The sequence below is a fragment of the Prosopis cineraria genome, unplaced genomic scaffold, assembly GCF_029017545.1.
Source record: "Prosopis cineraria cultivar Desert tree isolate PC_DT_omini unplaced genomic scaffold, ASM2901754v1 PC8, whole genome shotgun sequence".
NCBI lineage: Eukaryota > Viridiplantae > Streptophyta > Magnoliopsida > Fabales > Fabaceae > Prosopis > Prosopis cineraria.
The window spans coordinates 2,279,882-2,299,535 of record NW_026555339.1 but is presented as its reverse complement, the minus strand read 5'-3'; the positions used below and the strand labels follow the sequence as shown (position 1 = coordinate 2,299,535).

At 33.2% G+C, this 19,654-nt stretch overlaps 1 protein-coding gene across 4 annotated transcripts; it reads right to left on the bottom strand.

The window, feature by feature from the left end:
• Window positions 1–1,812: 1,812 nt before the first annotated feature.
• On the bottom strand, window positions 1,813–13,680 carry LOC129318114 (uncharacterized). Of its 4 annotated transcripts, none has more exons than XM_054962690.1 (18): window positions 13,558–13,680; window positions 13,323–13,462; window positions 12,019–12,317; window positions 11,667–11,744; window positions 11,323–11,543; window positions 10,762–10,854; window positions 10,474–10,557; window positions 10,161–10,271; window positions 9,659–9,764; window positions 9,494–9,556; window positions 9,298–9,351; window positions 9,047–9,104; window positions 8,662–8,738; window positions 2,857–2,927; window positions 2,723–2,783; window positions 2,581–2,640; window positions 2,396–2,458; window positions 1,813–2,270 (listed from the first exon to the last, which is right to left on the bottom strand). In XM_054962690.1, the coding sequence occupies exons 2-18, from the start codon at window positions 13,453–13,455 to the stop codon at window positions 2,139–2,141; spliced, it is 1,764 nt and encodes a 587-aa protein (XP_054818665.1). In that variant the 5' UTR covers window positions 13,456–13,462; window positions 13,558–13,680; the 3' UTR covers window positions 1,813–2,138. The 4 variants fall into 4 exon arrangements, with proteins under 4 accessions (XP_054818665.1, XP_054818667.1, XP_054818664.1 ...); XM_054962692.1 differs by lacking the exon at window positions 13,558–13,680 and adding an exon at window positions 13,000–13,084 and having other exon boundaries at window positions 13,323–13,460; XM_054962689.1 differs by having other exon boundaries at window positions 13,323–13,673.
• Between the last annotated feature and the right edge of the window lie 5,974 nt (window positions 13,681–19,654).

Sequence of the window (19,654 nt, the reverse complement as noted above, 5' to 3'; positions counted from 1 at the left end):
TTTTGGAAATCTTCACCTCTCAGCAGTTACATCCCAGGACAGCTATATCAGATACATGTTTGGGAGAAAATCTGGCTTATAGTATAGTAGAATCTTGTAGTCCAGTGACGATATGATACGTTGTATTCGTAGATAACATGTCCAATCGCAACCTTGTTCACGATACATGATGAGATAGGTAGATTCTCGCACGTAAAGATACTTTATGGGATTCTCGCATCTGTTCTGTCCTAGTGACAGTCGTAGTGTGTGAACTGGCAAGTCAACAGTGCAAGACGTGGCATGAAACGCGATGCTTCTTTTGTTCATTCTGGAGTTGAAACCCAGAAGAACAAGAGGCAATAGCAATGTTTCCATGTTTCATTATTACCGATAAGGGCGATGATGCACTTATATAATACACTCCTGATCCTTTTTATAAGGCCTTTTTCGTTTTAATAACTAATTTGTTTTGATAATCCTGTTATCCTAAATATAAGTTATTTTGTTTAAGTTTTAGAAATATACAATGTTTTTCCCCCAAAAATGCCCGTGCGAATCTATAAGATTTTCCCTTTATGTATGTCTTTTTAAATGCATGGTGCTAATTAAAAATAAATATAGAAATTTCAATTGTAAGACCTTTTAACGGGGCAACTTCTTTCCTTATTTCAGTGAGGTAGTTAAAAGTAAGGATACATGAGATAATTAATGGTAGATCTTTATGTATAGGAAACTAGGAACTAAGGGAGCAATATATAGAATATGATTTTTTTTTTAAAAAAAGGATATAAATATGGAGACATATACAGTTAAATAATTGTCTAGAGGCGTGATTAAAGAAGTAATTGCATACAGAATCACCATTGAGCAAAAAAATGTTAAAAGTATTGTATTATTAGATTACAAATACAATGAGACTCTTTCCCTGTTGGCCCTTAAAAACCAAGAACGATACTACCTTTTTGTCAAAATTAAAGCGATACAGACGGGAACAACATAGCATGGACGAATGTGTACTCACACCAACGGACTACGATACGCACATATCACAACATGTCCAATACGGGTACATTTATTTATTTTCCGAAAGTTCATAGCTGACTCTCCCTGTGTATATGTACATTTTTTTAAATGATCCTTTTGGTTTTGCCAACATATAGCTCTTTCTTGCTATGGATTTAGCATTTTTAATGGGCCCGCTCATAGACTTACACAGTACGAAGCACCAATCTTGTCGACCAAAACCAAAAACAAAATAAATAAAAGAAACCCTTATCCCTTTAATGGTGAAAAATAATTAAATAAATTATAGTAATATTTTAAATTTTATTTAAAATTTTAAACTTCCCGAATATACGTATCTTTTTAAAAAATAAGTCAGCCTACACGTCAATCTTATTTTATGTTTGCGTGACAAAAATACTCATTAATCTATTTGAATTAGTATTTTTTAAAAATATTCTGATAAAAAATAAAATAATTGAAATGTGAAATAATTTGTTTCAAGAAAATTACGTCTACATTTCAAACAGAAGTGGAATTTGAATAGAAAGGTTATGATACAAAGTAAAATGAATCATTAGACTCTCAGTGTATAAGTTGCACGTACATAAACTAAAAGTCTTCATAATTTTTTCCTATTGGGAGACTGTTTGAATTCACGACTAGTATTACTCACACCTTTCCCCACCATTTCAACATGAGATGGCTCTACATGGCTTTTAAGATTTTATCTAGTACACTATTTTTTGGTTTCCAAAGCAAGCTACTGCCGCTACATTTAGACCAAAAGGATGATGCACGCGTATACCACCAATTAAAAGAGTAAAATGCAAGTCATAAAGGGTTTCCAGAGTTTTTTTATTCTGTTTTTTTCTTTTTGTTGATGTGATATAATGCGGTGATAAAAGAAAGGGGAAGAACATTTATGTGCATACCCTAATCTGCTAAAAAGCTTGATTTGGAATGCCTGAATCTCCGGTTTAATGATGCCGTCATCCCACACTTGGTGTGAATACGACTAAAACTCGTCCAAAAGAAAAAAAAAAAAAATACGACTGAAACGAGCTACTCCAAGAGGGTAGTATAACATGGCAGCCGAACAGATTGCAGCTTTCCACAGAAGCAATGCAGCGCACGATTTTCTAATCTTCCATTCACCGAGGCTCAAAAACAAAAATTCCAAAATCATGCTCGATAAAATCTTCACTGGTCCTGTAGTATTTGTCTGGAGAGTACAAGCCCAAGTTGGATACTTGGCTAGTATAGAGGCACGCAAATCTTTCAACCTACATTAAGCAGATCACATGGAGAAAGCTAGTTTTAAGGCATTACAAATTAGATTAAATTTAGGATGAATAGATTTTCACAAGTCCCAAGGCGGCCTACACAAAAAAGTCAGGTAAGGTTTTACCTGATGAGCAAAGCGAGAGCTCAGATAACCGGTCTTCATTAGTTGGCCCCATGGCACATGGAACTGCAATGATTTAAGATTATTATAGAAAGTAAGCCTCTCCAGTTCCAAGTTGATTGAAAACTTGTACCAGACAGGTCCAAGAAGTAAAAGATAATGGAATAAGGAAGATATCAACGAGCTACCTTGAGGTGAAAATTTCGCTGAGCCTCTTGATGACTTAATCGAGCTTTCTCTCTTTCAAGCTGTTAACAGAAGCCACTTAGAATCCAATCTGTTATTCAACTTCCACGATTATTGAAAGGAGAATTGATCTGAAGGCCTAACCTCCAATCTAGAAAGTTCTGAAGACAACTGCTGCTCAGCATCAGAATTAAGATTCTCGAATCTGGAAAATGAAACCCTACCCTCTTAGCAGACAGATAATAAACATGTCATAATGGGTCCATAGCTGTACTAACTTGAGAGACCACTTTAGACGATGTATTTTATCCTCAATCCGATCACGCACGCTCCTCAGGGATTGAAGCTCCTACACAAAAATATTCATGCAAAAATCTTACACCAAATGTGATAGAAGTCTATTATTGGTATATAAAAGACAGAAGACGGATTTAAGTCAAAATACAGTAATGAAGTTAGTTGATAAGGAAGTTATTCAGCATGAATAACTACTTCTTATGTGCTGTCAGTATTTTAATACCGCAGTTTATGTTTCTTATCTTAAGAATGCTAAGTTGTCAAGTTTTAGGATATTAGTTTGTCTGTGCTGTCAAGTTACGGTTGTAACTGCCAATTCATGGTGTTATTTAATTGTAAGTTAATTGAGGAATGGATAGGAATGATTTCTGACTCTTTATTTGGAGATTCTCCTTCTTGGCTTTATCTAATTTGAACGAGATCCTTGTCCAGATTTAGATAAAGATTAACTTCCCTGTTTTGTTATTAAGACTTAACATTTTGGTATCCGAGCCTGATTTTCCCCAAAGATGGTGAGTACTAGAAACAGTTCTATCGATCCCACTGTCCCTCCAACAACCTCTAATTTATTAGAATCTATAGTCCAGCAACTAAATCAACTTCTTCTCGTTTGAATGTGGTGGATGAGATTTCTACAGAAATAGCAGCAGTAAAATTACAGCAGCAACATATCTTAGATGATGCTGGGCAATCTTCTCAAAACAAAGCAAACAACCCGAGAACTCATACTCTGCAGTAGATGAAGATGAGACAAACACACCTTGGTGGCTTTGAAACCCCACAAGGAGACCACATACCAAAGTTGATTTTCCAAAGTTTGATGGAGGCGACCCTAAAGGCTGGATACTTAAAGCAGAAAAGTATTTCAGATACTACCAAACTCCCGAGGATGTGAAGGTTGATATTGCGGTCATGTGCTTAGAAGGCGACGCATTAGATCTTTTCACAAGGGCAACTTCTGAACGCTCAATAATTTATTGGGAAGATCTCATGTGCACTCTTCAAGAGAATTTCAGTCCTACAAAATTTCAGAACCTGATGAATTCTTGTGTGGAATTAAGCAATCTAGAATAGTACAAGAGTATCAGTTGGAATTTGCAAAGAGATCTCCTACAGTAAAAAATTGGCCAGAACATTGTTCGTTGGGGGTTTTTCTTAATGGGCTTAAACAAGAATTACCAGCTGATGTCAGAATTCAAAATCCCAGATCTGTTTACAAGGCCTTGAGATTAGCCTTAGAATATGAGTCCAAATAACAATATGCAAAAATTCCCAAGACTTATGGAACTTCCTAGGGCAGTCGCATGCACGCAACAACCACGTGGCCTTCAAAAGACACTCGCACGACAGGTACAGCAGCCGCGCAATCTTCAGCCAATTCCTCCACTTTTTCACAGCGCGCAAACACAAACTAGGATGCAGAAAAACAGTTAAACGAGATAAGGGACTCTGTTTCCATTGTGGTGATAAATTTATTCCAGGCCATTGCTACAAAAATGCTAATTTGACTCTTATGGAGATCACTGAAGAACCCATGTAGAAGCAGAGAGGTCTGAAGAACTGAACTTAGAAGGCGAACAAGAAGTACATATAGAGATATTGCTTCATGCTATTTTAGGACACCCTGCGAGTACTACCATGAAGATGGAAGGCATCCTAAATCATCATAAAGTACTTATTTTGATTGATAGTGGTTCCACCTACAACTTCATCTCTTTACATTGGTGCAAAATTTGCAGATTTCTACTAAACGGTTCCTTCTTTTGGAGTTCAAATTGGCAATGGGCATATAATTTATCATAATAATAATATGTCTTCAAGTCACCTTACGAGTTCAACAACAACAACAACAACAACAACAAGCCTTTATCCCACTAGGTGGGGTTGGCTATATGGATTGCAAGACGCCATTGTGCTCTATCGTTTATCAAGCTTTTAGGAATATTATTAATTAAGAAATCGCGTTCAACAACTTCCAAGAGTGTTCTCTTAGGCCTTCCTCTACCTCTCTTAATCGGACTCAAAGTTATATGTTCCACTCTTCTCACTGGTGCCTCCCTTGGTCTTCTTTGTACATGCCCAAACCATCTTAACCAATTTTCTACCATTTTTTCTTCAATAAATGCCACCCTCACTTTTTCACGTACGTGCTCATTTCGAATTTTATCTTTACATGTATGTCCGCACATCCATCGTAACATTCTCATCTCTGCTACTCCAACTTTATACTCTTGCTGTCCCGTTAGAGCCTAACATTCACCTTACGAGTTCAATCATTGGAAATTATTGAGGAATTTTTTCCCTTCTCTTTAGGTGGTGTTGATCTAGTATTGGGAATCAAGTGGTTACCTTCTTTGAATATAGTTCAAGCAACTTGGAAACGGATGTTCATGGTTTTCTGAGTCAATGGCAAAAGGTACAAGCTCCAAGGAGTCCCACTAGCAACCAAGCAAAAGCAAGTTTGTGTTCGATGTCGCAACAACCTATTATAGACCCAAACGCCTTCCAACAGTCGTTACAAAACCTTCTTGATGAGTATGTTTCTATTTTTGATACTCCTTCGGCTCTTCCTCCTCTTCGGCACAAGTTCCATTCTATTAATTTGCAACCTCAGGCTACACCGCCAAATATTCATCCATATAGATGCCCACATTACCAAAAGGATGAAATTGAACGCCAGGTGGCTAGCCAAAGGTTTCATACAACCTAGTGAAAGCCCGTTTGCGAGCCCTGTATTATTGGTCAAGAAGAAAGATGATTCTTGAAGATTCTGCATTGACCACCGAGACTTAAATAAGCTAACTATTCCTAACAAATACCCCATTCCCAATATTGATGAACTCATTGATGAGTTACATGGGGCTACTGTCTTCTCAAAGATTGATTTGCGTTCTTGATATCATCAAATTAGAGTTAAAACTAAAGACATTCACAAAACCGCTTTCCAGACTCATTCGAGACATTATGAATTTACAGTCATGCCTTTCAGTCTCACTAATGCTCTGGCTACCTTTCAATCTACTATGAATGACCTTTTTCGATCATATCTACGGCATTTTATTCTTGTCTTCTTCAATGATATGCTAGTCTATAATCCTACAATGGTTGACCATCTGGTACACCTTTGTTTAGTCCTCTCAAGACTACAAGAAGATGCTTATTTTGCTCATGGGAAGAAATGCTCTTTTGGTCTACCTCAGATAGATTTTTTAGGGCATGTCATCTCATCTGGAGAGGTTGCTATAGATCGTCTAAGATACAAGCTATGTTGGAATGGCCTAATCCAACTAATGTTACTGAATTGAGGGGATTTCTTGGTCTTACTGGTTATTATAGAAGATTTGTGCATCATTATAGCCAACTTGCTCCTCCGTTACATGACCTCACCAAACAGGGTGTTTTTCATTGGTCTTCTTTGGCAAAGCAATCTTTTTAAAAACTCAAACATGCATTAATTGATGCCCCTGTTCTCCATTTACTAGACTTCAACAAGACCTTCATCGTAGAATGTGATGCTTCAACTTTAGGCATTAGTACCATTCCTATCCAAGATACTCATCTCATTGCCTACTTCAGCAAAGGGTTTACATTTTCTAATTGTGTCAAATCTACTTATGACACAGGATTATTAGCTCTAGTGTTAGCTTTGCAAAAGTGGCATCATTATCTCCTTGGTTGCCATTTTGACATCTATACTAACCATTATAGTCTTCAATATCTAATGGATCAACAACTTTCAACTCCGGATCAGTAACAGCTTATAATGAAGTTGTTACCCTTTGATTTTACCATCAAACATAAGAGTGGCTGTAATAATAGTGGTGCTGATGCTCTTTCACACCAACCTCAACATGCTGATTTCATGGCTCTTGCTATTCCATATAGTACAGATTTTGATGACATAAAGCATGGATTGATCAAGATCCTTCCACTCAACACATTAAGAATTCCATTCTTCAAGATCCTACTACTGTTCAACATTATGCTTTGGTCAATGGGAAGTTGTTTTATGATGGGCGTTTAGTCATTCTTGATCATCCTACTCTTAAATCCAAGTTGATGGCAGATCCTCATTCATCTCTTATAAGAGGGCACAGAGGATACCTTCGTACTCTCAAACGATTACAAACTCATTTCTTTTGGCCTCATATGAAGCGAGATGTCAAGTTGCATGTTTAAGATTGCCATGAGTGCCAAATTTCAAAATGTCAGACTTTGTCTCCAGCATGATTACTTCAGCCTATTCCTCCTCAACATCATATTTGGGAAGATATTTCCATGGACTTTTTGCCAAATTACCTAAGTCATGTGGAATAGATACCATATCTGTTATAGTTGACCGTTTTAGCAAATAAATTCATCGTATTGGCCTCTCTCATCCTTTTACTGCCAAGTCCATCGCTGCCATTTTTAGTCATGAAGTAGTCCGACTTCATGGTGTTCCCACTTCCATCATTTCAGATCGAGATCCAGTCTTCCTAAGTACTTTTTAGCAAGAACTCTTCCGTCTTAGTCACACTCAACTCCGAATGAGTAGAGCTTATCACCCACAAAGTGATGGACAAACAAAGGTGGTCAATCGTTGTGTCGAAACCTATTTATGTTGTGTTGCACATGAACAACGGAAATTATGGAGTAAGTATCTTCCTTGGCCTGAGTACTCTTTCAATACCAGCTTTCATACTGCTATAGGCTTCACTCCATTTGAGATTGTCTATGGTTGTTCCCCTCCACCTGTTCTCCCTTATGCGTCTGGTAAAACCGAAGTCGTTGATTTAGAAACTCAACTTCAGAACAAGACGCCATGTTGCAAATTATTTGGGATAACCTCCTCAAAGCTCCATCCAGAATGAAAGCTCAAGCTAATGCTCACAGACATGATATTTGCTTCAAGGAAGGGGACGGGGTTTATCTAAGAATCCGGCCTTATCGCCAATTCAATTTAGCAAAGCAAAAGTATGAGAAGCTATCTCCTCGCTTCTTTAGCCCATACCAGATTGTTTGTAAGGTGGGACCTATTGCTTATGAGTTGCTCCTACCTCCTGATGCCAAAATTCATCAAATTTTTCATGTCTCAATGCTGTGCCCTGCTCATGGCACTCCTTCTCCCTCCACACCACCTCTTCTACCACTTTCAGACACTTGAGAGCTTAAGTTACAACCTCATAGTGTCCTTTCTAATCGCTGGATTTCATCAGGCAGCTCCAACATCCTTGAAATACTTGTTCCTTAGCTTGACCATCCTCAAGATGAATCAACTTGGGAGGAATATGACCTGATTCGGGACCAATTTCCCGATTTCAGCCTTGAGGACAAGGCCGTTTTTAAAGGGGGGATACTGATAGAAGTCCATTATTGGTATATAAAAGATGGAAGAAGGATTTAAGTCAAAATACAGCAATGAAGTTAGTTGATACGGGAGTTATTCATGCTGAGTAACTACTTCTTATTGCTGTTGGTATTTTAATATTGCAGTTTATGTTTCTTATCTTAAGAATGTTGAGTTGTCAAGTTTTAAGATGTCAGTTTGTGTGTGCTGTCAAGTTACAGTTGTAACTGCTACTTCATGGTGTTATTTAATTGTAAGTTAATTGAGGAATGGATAGGAATGATTCCTGACTCTTTATTTGGAGATTCTCCTTCTTGGCTTTATCTAATTTGAACGAAATCCTTGTCCAGATTTAGATAAAGATTAACTTCCAAGTTTTGTTATTAAGACTCGACAAAATCTGCACATCACGGATACAATAAATAACATTGTCAAAAGTGATGGAGATAATAAGCACCTTGCGGGTTTTTCTCAATTCCCAGAGGAGTTCAACCTCCTTCTCAAGCTCTGGGACTACTAGCATTGTTCTCCATCCTGCTCATAGTGAACATCAAAACTAAATCAAAATTCACTAAATCACACACATGCACAAGAACCTCTGCGGAGAAGGTGGGGTTTTCTGTCCATGTACTTTACTGTTTCGCAACACATATAAAGAAAGCAATGATATTAATAGGACTTGTTCATTAAAGCTTCCATACGTGCCATTTCTTTAACTTTCCAGTGATGTTGATTCTCGTAAAGATGATAATCAAAAGAAACACCAAAGTCTACTGCCATATAGAATTAAAATGCAGAAATCTATTTGTTAGAAGAAAGCGAGAAGGATAAATATAGTATACCAAGAACCTTTTTGCTACGTAATATATCTCCATAAATGTGATCCCCAACATACAGAACCTGCATAAATAAAGTATAAAGATATTTCAGGAAACATTAATACAGCCACCAATCCCTTGAACAGGCATTGCACAATCCACAATTGTCATCTCAGATGAAAATAATCAGAATTTCAAACAAGAAACAGAATTCATGATGTAAGTTAATATCATTCAATTATGCGATCAACTTTGTCATAGAAGGAAAACTTTACCTGTGAACTTGATTCAATCGAAAGTAGTTTATGGAGGTGGCCCACGCTGCCTCCCTAAAATGTAAGTTCATAATCACTATGTATCTACTGAAATGATATACATTTGTATATTACAGGCTCAGTATCCAAATAACAACTGAATTCCTTAGGTCATAAACCAAAAGGAATATAAAGCAGAAGGTGCTGATTAATGTACCTGGAAAACTTTAGGAGCATGGGCATTGTCTTTTGGGTATAACCTCGCAGAGATGTTACCCACCTTTTACCAAGAAAAAAAGAAAGGAGGATGACTCGATTAAAATGTGATTAATAAAGACATGAGTAAAAATTATACAATGACTTGATGTGCCATTGTCCTAACCTGAGGCATGGGAGAGCCATTATCTGTATTAATTAGCATTCCACTCCCAGGCTCAACCTCAAATAGGTTAGCTCGATTCTCCTCATGAAAAAAGCTTGGCTTTGCACTGTTTGGAAGCAGGGCTTGATCAGGTTAGTATGGATACACTACTTACGTAATTTGCAAGCTGTAAGAAACATAATCACAATTTCCTAGCTTAGAAATGGACTTCAAATTTGCAACACAGAAGATGTTTGGATTTTCCAGTAAGTCAGGAACTACTCTAAAAAAATATATATATATCATAGGAAGAGTCATTAAAGGAAGGAATGTTGTACTGTCAGGCTAAGCAAAAGGAATTCACTTGTCAGAATGATAACAAAGCCCCTCGAGAGTTAGCATTATTAAAATCCAAATGCCATGATATGACCACGTGAAAGAAAGTCAACTGAGGCAGAGTGATTGGACTAGACAAATATAGCAAATTACAAGGTAGAGTTCCAGGTGTGAAAAGAAGCATGACCTGCCAGTGATGACAACATCAAAGTATTGAAGCCAGCCAAAATTGGTACTGCCCTCTCCTTCACTAGATCCACAAAGGAAATTCATGACAATGTTTGTATAGTCCCATAAACTGCAGATATAAAAGTAAGCGTGTGAAATATTAGTTAAATATTTGTGCAGAGAAAAAATATCGTATGAGTATGTTGTCAGACATCAATTAATAATAGTTTCTTCAACATCATCTCAAACCTCCATCCTCATTTTATAATAAATATGACAACACACTCTACTGTTTGTCAAAAAGAATGCAGCAGATCCAGAATCATAACTACCTATTTGTCACCAAAAATGTAGCACGTCCAGAATCTCTGAGCAATTGAAGCATCGGCACAATGCCAATGTCTCCATTTATATATCTAACATAGTGAGTTTAGACAAAAATGAAATTTCCAAGTTAGAATAGTTTCAACAGGCATGCATTGAGAATACATTTTTCAGGGAGAAACAACTTTTAATTAACTCCAGCTCTTTCAAGTCAGAAATAATTTGTCCCTTTCCTTTCCTTTCCTTTGTATAAGCCCCTCATTTACTTCAATATGCTTCTCACTTTATATTCTTACCTTTTGGGATCTTCGGCAACCATTTGCTTCAATGTTCCATCTCGGTGGCACAAATCAACTGCAGCTCGAACATCTTTGTACATACAAGCATAACTGGAAAAATAATTGCAAATAAAATATACAGATTGCTCGTTCAATTGCAGGTACAAGGCATAAATTGCAATGGTACTAGCAAAATCTACCAGTGTGATAATACTAATCTCCGCAGCCATTCCTTTCTTTCTTTCTTTCTTTCTTTTGATAAAAAGGAAGACAAACAACTAAGACATCTCATAGCCATTCTTAGTGGGGTTTTATTTTCAAATGTCCACTGTCCACAAAGAAAAAGGCAGTAGCTATTTAATCTTACTAGTATTTTGTACTAAGTAGGAGCAGGCTTAGTGCCCAAGGAAATTGTTCAAATGACCATTCCATGGATAATGATTATGTTCTGACGACTAATTTTAAAAATCGGATTGAAAGCATGTGAAGTTGTTTAGAAAAATCCAACAGGAAAAATTAGAGAGCTGGAGAGCACGAACTTGTCAAAAGGACAGTCACGCAAAGAAGAGGAAGACTTACTCAACACCCTCTGGAATCTTTCCAGGATGCTCATCCTTAAAATCAACCAGTTGGGCAAACAAGTAGGCTTCAGCAAGTGAAAATAGCGTATCAATTAGAGCATAGTCAGGCTCATCAAAAGAATCACGGACTAAAGTATTTCCATAAATCGCAACTTTGTCTTCTTTTGACAATTCTTTAAATCCATGATAGGCTACTTTCACATATTTGTGGCGATCCATCTAAATACACAGCCAGAAATTTAACAATCAAAAAGAGATTTAAAAAAAAACAGAGGTTTGCAGCCTTGCTTTTTGGGGTAAGTGTTTTACAAGGCAGGAGGAAGAAATCTATCCAAGCTAAACCTTTAAGATGTTGCCTCTTTTCTTGTCAAGAACCAAGCCTCTAACCATATACTTCCAGTCAAATGACCAATTTAGTAACTGCAGCAGATTGAGATATTTTAGCAAGGATGCTGCCCAATACAGATTGTCTGTATCTACAGAGAAACTGGTAAGTACAAATCCTCTTATTATTATATTTCAGTACGTCAGATTAAAGAAGCGACAAGTGAATTCCAGGCAAACCAAAAGGAATTGGCTGGATCTTTAAAATAACACAAATCATGACATTGACACTGATTCTATCATTGGGCAGCGAAGAAAAGAAAGAAAAATAGTCAACCATATTAAATATTACAAGACAAAATTGACAGACCTCTTGAGGGTATCCCAAATCAGAAACCAGCTTTTTAATTGTGCCTTGATAAGCGAGAGATTCAAAAGTTTCAGGCTTGTACTGTGCCAGAGTATAATCCATGTCAAATCCCACAGCAACAATGTTCTTCATATTCAATGACCGATTACAAAAAATCTGCTTGGCTATATCAGGTTTAAACCCACGTCTAGAAATTGATGACCATGTCCGTGAATTATTCCCATGACAACTGTCAGGCAAATGTGCTTTATTTTTGGGGTTTGTGTTCATTGAATATTGAGCATGCAACTGATTAGCACCTGAAAATATGATCAACAAAAAGATATGTATATTCCAGTAATAATTGGAAATGACTTTGGAACAAATGAAATGTCAACCTAATATATTAGTAAATATATCACATTTCCTAGATTCAGCAAATCTAAATACAATTGAGTTTGTCAAGTCTTGCCAAATACTTCCCATAAAAGGCAAGATCAAATAGGACATTTGTTCTTGCGTCTGCCTCTGGTTTTCTGAACATGAAACAGGCTTAGCTACACTCTACAATAAGCATTCAATCAAGGCGACAACAAATGGCAACGATTAGAGGTTTTGTGGCCAAACCATTACATATAAATCATATGTAAAGAATAACTATGGTACATGTTTTCCACCAATATAGAAAGGTCACATAAACATAGCATGCGACTTCACTTTCTTCAACATGGAACCACTGCGCCATGTTAGTTGCAATAGTTCAGTCTAGCTCATCGATGAAGTGAACAGATATTTCATATTTAATACAGATTTGGCCAATTAATCAGCCCTGAAGCCTTATATTCTCTCGCCATTCAGTGCATAGTGAATAAATACCAGAAGAAACGACGAATTGAAATGAACCTCAAAAGAAATAAACACTAACACTAATTACACCAAAAAAAAAAAAAAACGAAAGTAACACTAACCCCATCCTCGCAAGAAAAACTCGGGACATCTTACCTTCGGGGCGAAACAATTACAGAGCAGAATGCACCAAGCTATGTTCCGACTCTAAGGATCCCCCAAGCTATGCTCCAACAAATACCTAAAAATTCAACTTATGGATCAAGAACAGAACTTCTCTATCTTCCTAGTAACTAAAATTCCCACCATATCGGTCTCTGCAGCCCTACTTTAAAATCACTAGCGTAAGGATCTAAAGAACGAGAATAAACAACGAGACAACACATGAAAACTTCAAAGCCTCAGAGAAGAAGTTGGAGCGAGCATAATGCGAGAAGCATGAAGAAAGCAAGCGAAGGACAGAGGAAATGAAAACGAACCTGGAAAGGCAAACGGCGTAGAATCGAAAAGGCGATGGGAGTAGAATCGAAAAGCGAGACGAAGGCGGGAAGGAAAAAGCGGTCCAGGTTGAGAGAAGAAAGTCGAGGGAAAAAGAGAAACAGAGATTCTCATCTTGTAACTGCAAGCATTAAAAAAAGCGGCATTACAAGTATAATCGGTTCGGCGAGCGCGAAAGATTCTGGAAGGGAGAGGTGGCAATGGAAGGATCCGGACCAGCACCAGCGTTTCGAATCCTGCTTTGGTTAGATGGCCAGGATTATTCCTGTCTGGGATTGGAACTCAATAACCAATAATCCATGAATTAATGCCCCGGGCCACAGGTGGTTTTTACTTTCGGCCTCGTACTACCCCGTTCTTTATTTGGATGTTGAGGCCCCGCTGGTGACTGGAGAGGTGAATATCTTGCCACGTGGTGATACGAGAGTAAAGTAGAACGAGTGAGCTTTGTTTCGTTTCTGCGGTGACTCGGCTAATGCAACGTTGCCGGACCAACTTCTCTCCATTTTTTTTCTTCTATTTTTTTTTTCACTTTTTATCTCAATTATTAAATTCATTTTTTAATGATTCAAATTTAATATTTTATAAAATTATTATTCAAATATAAAATTTTATAAAAAATAAATATAATAATAATTTTATAAAATATCAAATCTCAATCATTCAAAAATAAATTCAATAATTGAGATGAAAGTAAAAAGAAAATGAAGAGGGGAGGAAATGGAGAGAAGCCAATTTCAATATTGTCATTTCCCAATTTTCCATCCCTTCTTTGCTCCAAAAAAAAAAAAAAAAATAAAAGACCTGTTTAAAAACCTATTTTAAAAATAATTTTTATTTTTTTAAAATAAAAAAAATATTTAATAAGATGTTTTTAAAAAGTGTTTTGAAGAATAAAAAAATAAAATATTATTATAAAAAATAAAAAATAAAAATAACTTTTAAGTGATTTGTGATTATTATTTTAAAAAATAAAAAATACATATTTTTAATATTTTTTATTTTAAAATATATTTTATAAAATATTAATTTTTAAAATAATAAAATAAGAACAATTTTAATCAGCTCTCCATCCCTCTTTTAATTTTCTCGTCCTTTCCTTCGTCCCCCCGGCCTTCTCGCGCCCAGAAGCGTTGTCCGCACTCCGCTGTGGGCCTGTGGCCCATGCTGACTATAAATAATCAAATCACAATTTTTTTCCTTTTAAATTTGCTTCTTCCCAAAATTATTTCTCATTTAGCTTCTCGGACATCACAAGTTTAAATTTGTTTGCATTTTTTTGCCAGAATTTTTGTATTAATTCTATGTATTTAATAAATAATTCTGATTAAATCGTCATTAATTAACTGTAGTGTACCTCAAGTTCACCAAATCATATGTTCGTTCCTTGATCGTTTATATTTTTTATCGATTAAATAATAAATATTCTCACACAAATATTGTAATTAATCAATATAGGAATAATGTTTGACCAAAAAAAACTAATATGGGAATAATGCAACTTTCAATCTTTTATGTTTGTCTCAATTATCAATTCAATCTCTTAAATTTAATTTTAATTAATTAAGTTTCTTAAATTTATTTCGATTATTCATTTGACTTTTATTGCTTTAAAAAGCATTTATATTATTAAAATTGGCTGACATGGGTGACAGCCAAAATTTAAATAATTAAATTGATAACCGAAGTCACTTGAATAAGTAAAAATTTCATTATTTCATGAATATTCCTGTGAGCACTAATTATTAAAAGTCACGCAGGACGGTAGCGGCCAGCTTGCACGTTTATAGCAAAATAGTCTAATAATTTTAAAATAATCTTATTTTTATTTAAAAATATAATTGTTATTTTTTATGCATGACTTTTTGTTGCCAAACTGAAAATCGCAGTAGTATATTTTCCTCGTACAGAAAATAATAGCTTTTCAGGAAAAACCAATTTTTTTAACTTTTTTTTTTTTGGTAACCTCTCAAAAGTATTAGCCAAGTCTCGCGCAGAGTGATACAACAAAAGCACATATAAAGTTCAAAGGCGAGTCCGTCCAAAATTAAGCTATTTTGATATGACCTTTTAGGGCAAGGAGTTGTAGAATTTTTTTCTACGTGTTTAATATTTTTATATTTTTAATTTATAAAATTATATTAATTTATTCATAAATTTAGATTAAATATAAATTTAATTAAACTCATAAATTTATTTGTAAGTTTATTATTTTTATATTTTTAACTTACAAAATTATGTTAACTAATTTATAAACTCAAATTAGATACAAACTTAGTTAAATTTATTAAATTTGTCAATTTTTTTTAAAGTTGAGTGCATTAAGTATATATTATAAAAATTTCAATTCAAAAGTATTAGCCAAGTCTTGCACAGAGTGATATATCAAAAAAAACATATAAAGTTTAAAGGCGAGGCCGTCCAAAAATTAAGCTATTTCGATATGACTTTTTAAGGCAAGGAGTCGCGAAATTCTTTTTTATGAGTTTAATATTTTTATATTTTCAGTTTATAAAATTGTATTAATTCATTCATAAGTTTAGATTAAATATAAATTTAATTAAACTCATAAATTTATCTTTGAGCTTATTATCTTTATTTTTCTAACTTATAAAATTGTGTTAATGAATTTATAAACTCGAACTAAATGCAAGCATAGTTAAACTTATTAAGTTTATCATTTTTTTTAGTTGAGCAAGTTAAATATATACTATAAAAAATTCAGTTCATAAAAATTATAAGACCTAGTTAAAAAAAAATTGATATGCAAAAACTAATATTAATAAAAAAGAAAATATAAATACCAATTTTAAAATTTTAATGTCTTGTATGTGATAATCTAGCAATGTAGATGGGTTTAATTTCAATAATTTATATTTTTAATATATTTAAATTAAATTATAATTATATTTTAATGACCATTTATTAATAGAGATAAACTCTTACAAAATTACAATATGAATTTGTGATATAATTTTATATTTCTATCATGAAATTACTTAAACACGTGAGTTTAACAGTTTTAATTATGGCATGTGCTACATTGAATTGGTCCTTTTGGATCGTTGTGTTGGCTGAAAGAAAACCAGCTGCTTGGTCAAAACCACCTTGTGGATCCAACGTGGCTGGTTTGTTTCAATTTTTGTTACCCGTCTCTTGTAAATTGTAATGTTTCTTATATTCTTCAACTTCTTCATATTTAATAAGGAAAGTAAAAACCAGCCAAGCATCTTCAAAGTTCTAACTTGCACATCCATCGCGCACACTATTCAACATTCACTATAAATTACTCGCAAATACATTACACACAAGCTCTAATTGATGATTGACTTCTAATTTCTATCCTCTTCTCTGCCTCTTCAATTCATTCTTTCTAAACATCTCTCCTTATTATATCTCTTAAATCCGAAAACACTAATAGATGAAACAAGAGACACTCTTATGCTAGAACTATCACCATATCCTCAGAGCTTATTAAGTTTGGGATAGTCGGAATCAAAATTATAGGTCCACCAACATAATCTCTAAACATCAAAATGGATACTGTGCAAATTACAAGAGAAAGCGAAGAATGCTTTGGAATACATGCATGTGATGGTCCAACTAGTTAAGGCTAATAACTTCCATACTTAATAACTATTTGAACTTACCTTTCTATATCAGCTTGTGCATTCAAGAGATCGAGTGGATTAGTATATACAACTAATCAGTGAAAATTAAGAAGCCGTGCAATGAATTTGTGGACTGTATATAATTAACATGACATATCATTAGCTGCAGGATATGTAATATCTTAGAAAAATTTTCTCATGAATTATGAATCCATTGAAGGATAATTGTGTAAATTTAAGTATAATTAGGTTTAATGATAATTAGAAATAGTTATTGGCCTTAGCTTTAGTTTTTGAATTGGGCTCAAAGTAAATTGATTCACTTGAGCTCAAATTGTATAGAGAAATTAGGTTTTTAGGCATTATGAGTCATGCTGCAACATAATTTCTTGAATTAGTTAAAAAAAAAGCAACAAAATTAGTTCAAAAATAGAGAGTGGGACTAGAAACAACGAGGAGGTAACCAGCTGAGTATTTTCTCTACTATAACATCAATTTTTAAGCATTTCTAAGGTGTTTGAAACTTGATTTCATTGGGTATGCCTTCCTTATTTCTTTTTCTTCCCTCCACATATTTTTGAAGTGAGATTTAAGGTTAGGAGAAGATGATTTTCGGATTTAAGGTTATAGATATAAACCCATTAGTCTAAAAAGATTAATAAAAGTTGTTTAAGTATTATACACATAGTTTATAAGTTTTTACAAGCTTGTAAGCTCGGCTCATCCATTTTGGGCAAACTTTAAACCTCCAAGGTGTGTTTTTAGATTGTTAGGTGTTAAATTAGTGATTATTTAAGCTAATAAAACCTAAATGAAGTTGATAAAAATTAATAAATATAATGGTTATGCTTAAGTAAGAGATTGAAATTTTGAATAATTAATGTATTGATTTATAGAAGCTAAAAAAGTGTTTATGATGATATTAATAATGATTAATATGATTAATTGTAAATTAATTATCTTGTGCACTATCGAAGCTTTGGTATAGCCTGTAAAGAATTTTTATTTAAGGATAAATATTTAACCTCTCAAAGGTTTGAGGCAATCAGGAAAAACCTAATTTATATAATTAGATATTAATTACATATTAATTGAAATTGTCATTTTAAAAACATGATTGATATTTTAAACTCTTTGACGCAAATTTAATATTTTTGAAAGTGGCGTTAAATGATTGTAAGTAACATGCATGTTCTACATGTGTAAAATCATTTTGAAAAAATGAAGAACCTTATGCATGATGCATACATGTAGTAGTTAATTTTAAATAGTCTAAATTTACAAATTTTATTTTTACCTTTATTTGATATTTATTAATGTAAAATTTTTAAAATTCATCAAAATTTTTAATAAAGTTGTTGATAACCAATTTGGACAATATAAATTTAATTTAGATGATTCATTGATATTAGAAAATTTATAGTTTTCTAAATTCATTATTTTGATGTGCTTTTGACAGCCTAAATTTCATATTATTTTTTAAAAATATTTTATTTTTATAAATATAATATTAAAAATAAAAACAATCTCCTAACTAACACTTTCTAATTTTTTTTTAAAAATTAAAATTTAAAAATTTAAATTCAAATTGAAAATTTTAAAATTTATCAAAATTTATAATAAAGTTGTTGATAACCAATTTAGATAATATAAATTTAATTTGTTAATATTAAAAAATTTATACTTTTTATAAACTAATTATTCTGACGTGCTTTTGACAACCTAAATTTGATATTAATTTTTTAAAAATATTTTATTTTTATAAATATAATTTTAAAAATAAAAACAATCTCCTAACTAACATTTTCTAAAAAATATTTTTAAAAAATTAAAATTTAATAATTTTAAGTTTAAATTGTTCAATGTAAATCTGAATAGTTAATTTATAAAAATTATAAAATAAAATTAATATTAAATTTGAACCATTTAAATTAAATATTAGTAATAAACACTTGTAAAAAATTATTAAATTTTTATATTAATAAACACTTCATCCATTAAAAAATGTAATATATTTTTAATTAAATATAACTTTAATAAAATAGTTATTTATTTTTAAATTAACACAAATTTTTTACTTATTCCTACTCTCTCTTATCTTATTTATAGGGTAAAGAAAAATTTTTTGATCATATTAATAAGTCACATCATTATATTTTCATTACAAATTTCTCCATTTAACCTCCATTTAATGTTGGAGAGAAAAAGCGTGTTATTAAAATATGTATATTTAATAGGATAAAATTGAAAAATTATTAAACTTCTATACAGAATTAATGAACTTTAAAGTTTTTTTTGTTATGGTGAAATATGTTAAAAGTGCCTTATAAATAGTACTAGAGGAGTATTTAATAAAATATTTTACTCTAAAATAAATATAAAGTAGTTTATTTATTAGGGACACTTTAAAAAAAATACAATGATTATACTTTTTTTATGAGACAGTGATTATACCTTAAAATATTAAAAATATCTTATGTCTTTTAATATCTAATCTCTCAAAAAATATCTTGTATCTTTTAATAGAGAGAGTATAAAATAAAAATAAAAATAAAAGTTTTAAACCCAAACCATGCACATTAAATATCAATGGTTTGGGTTTTATCAAGAGTGATGAACACCATGATAACATAAAAACGTTAAGAAACGGAAGAATAAAGTTGATGCATGCACGGAAATGAACGACTTGATAATTTTAGTTA